This window comes from Rhincodon typus, chromosome 4 (genome assembly GCF_021869965.1).
Source record: "Rhincodon typus isolate 14 chromosome 4, sRhiTyp1.1, whole genome shotgun sequence".
Taxonomy (NCBI): domain Eukaryota; kingdom Metazoa; phylum Chordata; class Chondrichthyes; order Orectolobiformes; family Rhincodontidae; genus Rhincodon; species Rhincodon typus.
In genome coordinates, this window is record NC_063335.1 from 1765113 (window position 1) to 1777485 (window position 12373).

The 12373-nt window shown below is 40.6% G+C and overlaps 1 protein-coding gene across 1 annotated transcript in view; it reads left to right on the top strand.

The window, feature by feature from the left end:
• Positions 1–12373, top strand: part of bbs9 (Bardet-Biedl syndrome 9) — a 492952-nt gene that overhangs the window by 20795 nt on the left and 459784 nt on the right. Inside the window, exons 4-5 of the mRNA XM_048595604.1 lie at positions 5811–5875; positions 9090–9203. Of these exons, the coding sequence (XP_048451561.1) occupies positions 5811–5875; positions 9090–9203 (179 nt within the window). The remainder of the gene's footprint in view (positions 1–5810; positions 5876–9089; positions 9204–12373) is intronic.

Below are 12373 nucleotides of genomic sequence, written 5' to 3' on the forward strand. Positions count from 1 at the left end.
TTTATCCAAATTAAACTCCATCTGCCACTCCTCAGCCCATTAGCCCATCTGATCAAGATCTTGTGTATTCTGAGGTAATTTTCACTGTCCACTACACCACCTAGAGTGGCAGGATGAAGAAAGCATTAGGCATGCTTGTCATCATTGGTCAGAACATTGAGTATTGGAGTTGGGACATTGTGTTGCGGCTATATAGGGCATTGGTGAGGCCACTTTTAGAATACCGCTTACAATTCTGGTTGTCTTTCTGTAGGAAGGATGTTGTTAAACTTGAGAGAGTGCAGAAAAGATTTACAATGACGTTGCCAGGACGGAAGAGTTGGAGTATAGGAGAGGCTGAAAAGGCTGTTTTTTTTTTTCCCTGGAGCATCAGAGGCTGAGGGATGACCTTATAAAGGTTTATAAGATCTTCAGGGGAATGGATATGGTGAATAGCCACTGTCTTTTTCCTAAGATGGGAGATTCCAAAACTAGAAGTCATAGGTTTAAGGTGCAATGGGGAAAGATTTAAAAAAGACCTGAGGGGTAACTTTTTCACACAGAGGGTAGTGTGTGTTTGGAATAACCTGCGAGAGAAAGTGGTGGAGGCAGGTATAATTACAACATTTCAAAGGCATAAAAACCCTACAGTGTGGAAACAGGTGCTTCGGCCCAACAGGTCCACACTGATCCTCAGAGCATCTCACTCAGATCCATCCCGCATAACCCACCTAATCTATACATCCCTGAACACAACGGGCAATTTAGCATGGCCAATCCACCTAACCTGCACATCCTTGGACTGTGGGAGGAAACTGGAGCAGAGGAAAGCCATGCAGACACGGGGAGAGCATGCAAACTCCACACAGGCAGTCATCCGAGGCTGGAATCAAACCTGGGTTCCTGGTGAGGCAGCAGTGCTAACCACTGAGTCACCATGCCGCCCACAAACTGCATCTGGATAGGTATATGAATAGGAAGGGTTTAGAGGAAATTGGGCCAAATGCTGGCAAGTGGGACTATGTCAGATTGGGGAATGACTGGTTGGTATGGATGAGTTAGATTGACAGGTCTGTTTCTGCATTGCATGAATCTATGACTATTTGTTGAAACTTATAGTGAAGTGAAATGCATAACACTGTTGATCAGCAGAGGGAGCCGTTTTACTGCAAAGAGAACTGGCAAAATAACCTGAGATAGCAAGATGTCGAGCTGGATGAACACAGCAGGCCAAGCAGCATCAGAGGAGCAGGAAAGCTGACGTTTCGGGCCTAGACCCTTCTTCAGACCCTTCTCTGGCAAACTAACCTGACTGAAAACATCCAGCCGTTAATAACCTTAACTTGTGCATGCGGTGCCTCTGAGAAGCAAAGACTGGTAGTGCTGTCATATACCTGTTGATGCTGTTGTTTATAATTTTATCTAGTATTTCTCTGTTCTACTTTTATCTCTAATTTAGCTGAATGTATAAAAGTTGAGTATTTTCAGACGCACTTAAAGTAAGATGGAAATAAAGTGTAAAGCAGCCACTGTATATTAGAAATGATGTTAGCAGTCTGCGAAATGATCCATGTCTGAAACCTGGAGTCCACTTCTGGCACATTTTCCCAGCATTGATGTTGCTTAACCAGGTGTACTTCCAGAATTCACAAGTGTGTCAATCTAGAATCTCCAACACCAACTCATTTTGATTTTAAACCCTGCATAAAGTGTTGCTTTTTTTTTTGCTGCCACAAATGACTGTAACCAGCTGGAGTTGTGCTATTTGCCTTTTCCTTTAACTGCTTTTTGTTTTGACACACACACACACACCACCAATATCAACTTACGTTCAGTTTGTGACTTCAATATTAAAAAAAATTCCAAGGTGCTTTGAAGAAATATTGGCAGCCAAAGAAGGAGATGTGATGAGGAATGAGTAAAAGCTTAATTGCAGAGATAGATCTTAAAGGAGAAAGGAAGATGGAGAGGCAGAGAGAAAATTCCACTTTTGGACTTCAGACTGAAGGCGTAAGCACCAATGGTGCATAAAACTCAGTAGATACACAAGGGACCAGAAGTTGGATGAATGGAGACTTTTTGGGAGACGGGTTTGAGGGATTTGAACAGAGTACAAAGATGGCTTGGGTCTGAAGCTCATGCTTGCAAGCCCCAGAAAGGTATGCCAACCATTAAATGTGATCCTGATTTTAGACATAATTTATTTCGTAATCCAGTTGTGCTCAGAGCTAGAGCAGAAACTAATTAAAGGTTGGACTTGCAGTGTGATGCATTTGCACTTGCTAGAAGCTGCCTATAGTAATATACAGAACCCTGTTAAATGTAGGCAAAATAAATTAGTACATGCCTTGCCTCTTTTAGGGCTCCTGGAGACTGCCCATTCTGTTGTATTCCCATTGCAACGCTTTGACCAATCAAAAACAAAGTTGCTGGAAAAGCTCAGCAGGTCTGGCAGCATCTGTGAAGAAAAAAAAAATCAGAGTTAATGTTTTTGGTCCGGTATCTCTTGCTCACGAGGAAGGGTCACCAGACCCGAAACGTTACCTCTGATTTTTTTGTTCACAGATGCTGCCAGACCTGCTGAGCTTTTCCAGCAACTTCTGTTTTTGTTCCTGATTTACAGCATTTGTAGTTCTTTCGGTTTTTACTCTGACCAAGCAAATCTTCTTGCCAGATCTAATAATAAGATTGACGGTTAACTGCTCTTGTGGAATCTTCATGCCAGTGATAGTTCAACCAATCACAACCCTCTTCTCATACTCTATGACTTGGTGTCCCTTTTATTAAATCTGTTTCTTGTGCTTAGTGTTGATGAGTATAAGCTGTGACTTGTCTCATTTTTAGCAACATTTGAGGAATGAAGCCTTGTAGAACTCAGTGCGTGTATCCTATCCTGCATCACCACCCAACATTTTTTGAACTTGATGGTTCTTTGGACCCCTTCCAATTTAAAATTTGCATCCTTGGGGTCTTGTAGGAATGAATTACTTGGAACTGACCAAATGTCCTCTAATTGCCCCATCTCTGACATTACGATAGAGAGATCATTGAATCAGCTGTAGATATTTGGACCTTACATAGTTGATAGAATAATCAACTTTTGTTCAGCAATGGCTAGATTTTTGATTTAACAGCTGTGGGTGATGTTTTGTTTGGCAAATCTTTCTCGAAATCTCTGTTACTCCTCAAGGAATTCTCCATGTTTCTTCACCTAATCAGAAATCAAAATATTTTTTTCTTCCCAAAGCCTCTTTTCAGACATTCTTGAAGGCGACATTTTGTATTCAGAGGCTCCTTTTTCATTTTAAGTCCGTTATTCGATTATGCATCATGTATAATTACCTTCCATATTTGGATTTTTTGGACTTACTTCTTTAGAAAGATAAAAGCACAAATACCAAAGATTATATACACGTATAGATTCCAAGTTAAAAGATTTAATTATAAGATGAGATGCTCTAATTAATTTACGATAAACAAATCTCCAAAACTCTTTGTTTCTATATTTGTGTCATACACATATTGTAATCAGCAGGTCTTTCTTCATTGTACTCAAAATGTACTCTGTTCCAGGACAGTCAGTTGATCTTTTTCAGAAACTTCAACAAGGATCAGAAAATCCCTTAGTTTGGGGTCAGCAGTATTTTACTTGAACTATTTGACATTGTTGAGGTATTGTTCAGCCAGTTCCTTTGATGGTTCAATAATGACTGTTTTTGAAGCATTTAGTTTGAAACTCTGTAGTTGTGACTGTACAAGGTGACCATTAATAGCTCTGTCAAGTGCTTTTAGGCCATCATTTGAAACGTTTGAATTCTTCTTTAGCCAAATTAAATTTAAGCTCAGCATTCTTTAAACACAGGAGACATGGAAAGGTTGTTTCTCTATATGTCAATGAGTATCAAAGGCACGCCTCAGGTGTCTCCTATTTTCTGGTAAACTTTATGGTTATTTTATCAAGAAGGATGAGACCTTACCATCATTTCAGTTAATGGGGAAAATTACTAGAATGAAAATTAAAAATACTGGCAGAATTCAATCTAGGGTTCTGTCCAGTACACCCCAAAGAGGTAGGGAGTGGAGGGTGTTTTGGGGTCAGGGCAATGCAATCTGGAGCCACTGTGACTGATTGCCTTATTTATACAATAATATTTTTAAAAGCAGTTTTCGATGATTCATCACCTGTCCCCCTCTGTGCTTTGACTTGCCCAAACACTCAAGGGAAAACAGTGGCATAGTGATAATGTCACTGGGCTAGTAATCTAGAAACCCAGGCTAATTATCTGGAGACATGAGTTTTGAATCCTGCCCTGGCTGGTGGTATAATTTTAATTCAATAAAAATTTTTTGGCCTAATGGCAACCAATATTGACTCTTATTAAAAACCAACCTGGTTCACTATTGTCCTTTAGGGAAGGAAATCTGCTATTCTTACCTGGTCTGGCCTAACTGTATCTCCAGATTCACAATAACCGTCTCCTGAAGTGGCCCAAGTAAACCACTCAGATCAAGGGGCAAATAGGGATGGGCAAGAAATGTTGGCATGGCATTAGATGCACACATCCAATGAATTAAGAGAAAAATTCAGCTCTGAAGCATGTTTATGTGCGTGCATGGTAGTCATACCACCTAGTTGTGGCAACAAAGCCTTTTCAATTGACATCAAATGCACGTACACAATGGACAACTTGAATTAAAAACCAAAAGAACTGCGGATGCTGTAAATCAGGAACAAAAACAAAGTTGCTGGAAAAGCTCAGCAGGTCTGGCAGCATCTGTGGAGGAGAAAACAGAGTTAACGTTTCGGGTCCGGTGACCCTTCCTCAGAACATGGACTCAGAACTTAGTTCTAAGGAAGGGTCACCGGACCCAAAACGTTAACTCTGTTTTCTCCTCCACAGATGCTGCCAGACCTGCTGAGCTTTTCCAGCAACTTTGTTTTTGCGCAACTTGAATTCATGCATGTGTGTTTACCAAAACTGGAAATATGTAAATTTAAACAGGTTTGGCTTTAAACTTGGTGCGGCTGTAGAGGATGTGGCTGTGAAGGGGGTTGAGGTGGTGCACTTGTGGGTACGGCTGTGTACGGTTTATGGAAGTGGCAGTGAATTGGGGTGTGGTAGAGCATCTTGGTCCTGGGTTCCCCAATCACTGTTTGCTGTCACTGCCTGCCCTCGCTCCTCCTGCCTCTCTTCCTCATGTTTCCTCACCATACCTACCCCCTCCCCCTTCCCCATCCTCACTCCCCTTGCTAAACCCTGGGTCAATAACACCCTTTTCTGCACACATGCAAATCTTTTGCATATGATGTCATCAGAGTTGTATGTGATGACATAGCATTTCTGGAATTGTGCACATATCCGCTGGGTATCTGCAGGTACTCAGTTTTCTGAAAACTGTGTAACATTGTTATCTCACAATGAAAAGCCACCATATTAATAGTTCAAGTTCCATTTATAAATATGCACTATTGAGATATCACAAATTTAAAGCATGATGAGTGTAGATTTGCAGATGTTTTCTGTTATGAGCTTGAATTGAGATTGCAGACCTGGTTAGGATTTAAATGGTATTTTATAATTTGGATTGTATGAATGCATACAGAGTTGGTGATTGAGTGAGTCATTTAGGGTGAGGTACAGAAGCAATGGTTTACAAGACTTCAACACTGCTCTCCCTCCATCACTGTGATCTACTTGAATTGTACAATTTCTCTCTGCCATAGTTTGTAAGCCTCTGAAGTATCTGCTCTGTTTCCTCCATATGAGGAGTATATGTTTTTTTGTATCCTTGACATTTATTATAATTGAATGATTTTGTTCTTCTTTCAGAGGTACAGAACAACTCCACCTGGCTGTTTTGCATCCAAGAAAGTTGTCTGTCTACGCTTTCTCAGGTATTGGGTACTGTTTTGTGTTTTACTGTGCAAGAGATGTCTATCACTACTCTTATTTTCCCTGAGTTTTCATGTATTCGCACTTCTATTAAATTTGACTGTGTCCATTATAGATCTGTTTGTTATAATTCTAATCAACCTGGTCAGATATGTTATGACTCACATTTGGGACAAGTGTGGCTTGAATCAAAGTCTCCTGGCTGAAAGATATGGATGCTACCACTATGCCATATAGTGGTGGGATTAACATTAGCACCTTATGAAATGATGAAGTATCGTAATGTTATGATGATGTCAGTGATGTTATCTTAAAATACATAAAGGTGGATAAATCCCCAAGACCTGATCAGATGTACCATAGAGCTCTGTGGGAAGCTAGGGAAGAGATTGCTGAGCGCCTTGCTGAGATATTTGTATCATTGATAGCTGCATGTGAGGTGCTGGAAGACTGGAGATTGGCTAATTTGGTGCCACTATTTAAGAAAGGTGGTAAAGAAAAGCCAGGGAACTATAGACTGGTGAGCCTGACATTGGTGGTGGGCAAGTTGTTGGAGGGAATCCTGAGGGACAGAATTTACATGGATTTGGAAAGGCAAGGACTAATTAGGGATAGTCAACATGGGCTTTGTGCAAGGGAAATCGTGTCTCACGAACTTGATTTTGAAGATGTAACAAAGAGGATTGATGAAGGCAGAGTGGTGCATGTCATATATATGGACTTCAGTAAGGCATTTGACAAGGTTCTTCATGGTAGACCAGTTAGCAAAGTTAAATCACACGGAATATAGGGACAACTAGCTACTTGGATACAGAACTGGCTCGAAGGTGGAAGACAGAGGATGGTGGTGGAGGGTTGCTTTTCAGACTGGAGGTCTGTGACCAGTGGTGTGTCACAAGGAACATTGCTGTGTCCACTGCTTTTTGTCATTTACATAAATGATTTAGATGTGAATGTAGGAGGTATGGTTAGTAAGTTTGCAGATGACACCAAAATTGGAGGTGTAGAGGATAGCAAAGAAGGTTACCTCAGAGTACAACGGGATCTTGATCAGATGGGCCAATGGGGAGAGAAGTGGCAGATGGAGCTTAATTTGGAAAGGCAGAACAGGGCAGGACTTATACGCTGAATGGTAAGGTCTTGGGGAGTGTTGCTGAACAAAGAGACCTTAGAGTGCAGGTTGATAGTTCCTTGAAAGTGGCGTCATAGGTAGATAGGATAGTGAAGAAGGCATTTGGTATGCTTGCCTTTGGTCAGTGGATTGAATACAAGAGTTGGGAGGTCATGTTGTGGCTGTACTGGACATTTGTTAGGCCACTATTGGAATACTGCTTGCAATTCTGTTCTCCCTGCTGTAGGAATGATGTTGTGAAACTTGAAAGAGTCAGAAAATATTTACAAAGATGTTGCCAGGGTTGGAGGATTTAAGCTGTAGGGAAAGGCTAAATAGACTGGGGCTATTTTCCTTGGAGTGTCAGAGACTGAGAGGTGAACATATAAAGATTTATAAAATGATGAGGGGCATGCTTAGGTTAAATAGACAAGGGTATTTTCCCCAGGGTGGGGGAGTCCAAAACTAGAGGGCATAGGTTTAAGGTGAGAGGGGAAAGATTTAGAAGGGATCTAAGGGGCAATTTTTTCACGCAGAAGGTGGTGCATATATGGAGCAAGTAGATTCTAGACACCCGCAGCCCAACAAATGTCCTTCTTGGCTAAGTTATTGTGCCCAGATTTGCTCACAGTACTCCAAGTAGGGTCTGACCAGGATTTTCTATAGCTGCAGCATAAATTCTGCATCCATTTACTCCACTCACTAATACCTACCCTGTTAACCCCACAAGGATATTGTATATTTGACTGAGATTACCCCTTATACTTCTAAACTGCAATGAATGTAGGCCCCATCTATTCATAAAACAATCCCTCCATCTCAGGAATTAAATTGTGTTTGTTGTATTCTCTCTATGGTTAGTAAATATTTCCTTCAGTAAGGATATCAGAACGGCACAGAGTACTCTCGGTATGCCTCACCAAGGATCTATAAACGTGTAACAAGACATCTTTACTCTTGTCCTCAAATCCTCTTCCAGTAAAGAACAAATACCATTTGGTGCAGGGCTGGATGAACACAGCAGGCCAAGCAGCATCATAGGAGCAGAGAGGCTGACGTTTCGGGCCTAGACCCTTCATCAGAAAAGCTATTTGCCTTTTTAATTCTTGCTGTATCCACATGCTAACTTTCAATGAGTCATGGTCAAGGAAACTCAAGTTCCTTTTGAAGTTTAGCATTGCCAGCCTTTGTCCATTTAAGAAATATACTGTATTTCTGTTTTTCTACCAAAGGGATATGTTATCATTTCTCTACATTGTATCCCATCTGTCAATTTTTGTCCAATCGTTTGATATCTCCAAATCCTAGTTCATTTGCACTCTTCTGACAACTCATATTCAAGGCTAGTTATGTGTCATGTTTCCTCAACATTTGGTGTCCAGAGGATAAATGTGATCAGAAAATCAAAAGTATGATGAAGGTGTGCAATAATTTTTCTGTTGCATCTTTATGCCCATGAAACATGCGGCTGTGTAGGTATTACATTAAATACCTTGCAGATGTTCACTCTGTTATCAGACGAGCAGGTGGCAATGCAATATTTCAAAGTCCTGACTGTTGCAGATTAGATAAAATCATGCAGCATGTGTTGAGAGTGGTCAGCAGGCTATCTTGGCTGAAAGAGGGCAGAAGCTTTCTCGAAGGATAATTCACATGTTTTCAAGGACTTTGAAAACCTTGGACCAGGTCAGTGGCAAATGATGAACATTAGGCTCATCCCACTTTGAGAAACTGTGTGTTGAGTAGCACAGAAGGAAAGAAAAGTAAGGAAAGATAAAACCAGGCTGTAACAATAGTCTGAAATAACTTACACTGAGTGTGATGAAACTTGTCTCTTGCAAATAGGTTTAGTATGCAATGTAAGAGCCCATGAGAAGAGGCACACTGATCCGAAACCTCAATTCCTGCTATGATCATGATGTCATTGTTAGTCAAATGATGACCCAATTACTACATTGGTGCAAATAGTGGAAATAACACCTCGGCATGTTGAGATTGCTGGTGTGATTTGACTTGAACCTGTTTTTTTAGCATGTGCACAGGCCAATGGCTGGTTACATAAAGCTTTCCTTTTGGCTCCTAATTGTAATTTGTTTCGGTTACAGGAACTATGGGTACCGTAGAGCATGGAAACCAGTACCAGCTGAAACTAATGTATGAGCACAATTTTCAACGTACAGCTTGTAACTTAACATTTGGAGGTTTTGGTGGTGTGAAAGGTGAGAATCCAACCTAAAGTATTTTCAATGTTTTGAAAGTATAGGTAGCTGTGAAAGTTGCACAGTGATCAATGAAGTGAAAACTGAGTATTGTCTGTAACAGGCAGCTGATCCCCAATTTCAGAATTATGCCATGGATGACAGTTGAAAAATATTCCCCTAAAGGCCCATAGCACACAAAATGAGTGTTTATTTTCACATACCATTTCAGTGAAAGTCCAGTCTTTGATAACATGGAAGAAAATGCTGTCTTAAAATAACTCTGCAGGAAATCTAGTTTTGTCAAAGTGGTACATTCTTCAGCTTCTCCTGAGGAGTTGGTAAGTTTATAGGATGAATCATGAACATTCATATTACTTTTGATGGTAACTTTTAAATATGTAATTTAGTCATTAAAATGAACAGTGGAAGGTCTATTTGCTGTTTCTTCCAGAGTTGGCTACAGAACTTGTAATGATGTCTCTTTCTTGTTCAGGAACATAATTATAATGCAACCTACAAAAATTACCATTCCTTTCTTTTTTACTGTAGGCCAGATAGCTGTTAATACGTTTTCCTTAATGTAGCAGAAGAAACACAGACAGCAATATAAGAATTCAATGTTTTTGATTTTTCTTTCATTCATATGTGGGACATGGACACTGCAAGCTAGGCTAGCATTTATTCCCATCCCAAGTTGCCCTGGAGAAGTTGGTGGTGAGCTGTATTCTTGAACTGCTGTAGGGACAGATTTGTCACAGATTTCCTCGCCTCTGACTTATTCTTGTTACAACAGTATTTATATTGCTGGCTAGTTTTGTTTCAGGTTTATCCTAAGATATTCATAGTAGTGACACTAAACGTCAGAGACTGATGATTAGATTTGCTGTTGTTGGAGATGGCCATTGCTTAATACTTATGTGACGTGGATTTACTTGCCACTTATCAGCTCAAGCCTGGATGCTGCCCAAGTCTTTCTGCACGTGGATACTGCTTCGGTATCTGAGGTGTTATGTAGGATGTTGAACTTTGCACAATTGTCAGTGAACATCTGCACTTCTAGCCTTATGATGGAGCCTGGGACACTAGCCTGAGGAACTCTTGTAGAGATATCCTGGAGTACAGATGATGGATATCCAACAACCACAACAATTTTCCTTGTGTTAAGTATGACTCCAACCAGTGAAGACTATTGCCTCTGATTCCTATTGATTCTAATTTTAGTAGAGGCCCTTCATGCCATACTTGGTCAAATGCTGCATTGATGTTAATCAATGTCACCTCATCTCTGCAATTCAACTGTTTTGTACACTTTTGGACCAAGATTATTTGAGGTTGGAACCTAAACCAAGTGTCAGTAAGGAGGTTGTTTCATTGAAACTGCTGTCTAATAGCACTGTCAATGATCTCTTCCATCACTTGTGTTCAAGAGTAGACTGATAGGACAGTTATTATAGGACTGGGTTGGATCTGTGCACAGGATATACATGGAGAGCAGGGAGTTTTCTCAGTAGTTCCCAGTGTTCACTTTGTATCATTTCTTGAAGACAGTGGCAATAGCAGCATTTCTAAGATTGGCAGGGATTTCTTCTTTGCCCCAGATTTTCAGGAACGATTGATGGAGATGATGAGTAAGCTCTGCTCCTCCAAGTTTGAAATCTCTGCTGGATTCCCATCTATTCCTACGCCTTTTTCAGTCTTCATATGTTTAACGGTGGCTTCAACCTCTGCCACACCATATGGCAGTCCAAGATCATCTTTGGTGGGGATTTGGGGGATGTCCTCAAATAGATCTTTGTTGATGATTTGTATCATGGTTTAGGAGTTCTTTGAGGTGTGCTCTCCATTGGAGGGTGAAGTTTTCTCTGTCTCTCAGGAGGGTTCTGTCCTTACTCTGCACTGGTTTGAGGCCAAAGGTGTTGGGTCTGTATATTACCTTGGTGGCACTAAAGAAACTCTGGATGTCATGATTGTCAACAAGGCATTGCAGCTCTTTAGCTTTCTCAGCCTATCATTTGCTCCTTGATTTCCCTCATTTAACTGTGTATCTCCGCCTTTGCTGTTTGATAAGTTCTCCACTTTGTCTTGCTGGTGTTGTTGTTTTTCCCAGCATGGAGAGCTTTCCTCTTCTTGTAGACGTAATCATTCTCATCGAACCAGTGTTGGTGTTCCCTGGGCTTGTAGACAATGGTTTTCTCGCAACATGAGACAATGACTGTCTTCACAGTCATTCTTTCCAGAATTCCTCAATTCTATTAAACTTTTTGGAGACTTTGAATGAAGTCATTGTTGGAGGTTCTCTCGGGTGGTTGGCTCATGAAGATGCTCAACGTTGAGCTTTTCTCTGAACTGCTCCTTTGTCTTCAGCTGCTTCTCGTGGCATTTGATGGACATGCAGGAGTGGATGAGCTGGTGCCCTGTCCAGCAGTCGTCTACACTGGTCATCACATTGGTAATGAAGACATACTTTTGGTCTCTAGATCAAATAATGACGTGATCAGTCATGTGCCAGTGCTTTGATCGTGGATGCCTCCAAGAAGTCTTGAACCTGTCGTTTTGGCTGAACAATGTGTTGTATTTGAAGGTATACATTGATTTTGAAATATTGCTTTAACACAGTTACCAGTGAGATTTGGTCATTGTTGATTACCAGATGTAGTATAAGGAATTATTTAGAATGCATTATACCTTTCAGACAGCACAAGATTTATTTTTCATGTTTCTCAGAAAACACTTCGTCCAATATTGTACCGATCTGATGTACATCATAAGGAGATTCCCCAGCAGTAATGATAGGGCTTCGTGGCTTCAAAACATTGCACAGACATGAGCGACTCAAAGTCATGATAAACAAAATGGTTGATACTGGGGAGTCATTACCTAGCTGCTTATACAAAGTCAGCAGGATTATCTGATGTCTTTCTGTTGTTGTTGTTGTTGTACACACCTTGGGTGCTTTTACGACCAAGCATGAATTGAAAAGCATATCATAAACAGTTAAAATCTCATGAAGAAACAAATTATTCCATGGAGGATTGGCCTTTTTGATAACTGGATATGTTCTTATTAAAAGAAAACATAATAAAAATGCATCAGAGATAGTAGGAACTGCAGATGCTGGAGAATCTGAGGTAACAAGGTGTAGAGCTGGATGAACACAGCAGGCCAAGCAGCATCATAGGAGCAGGTAT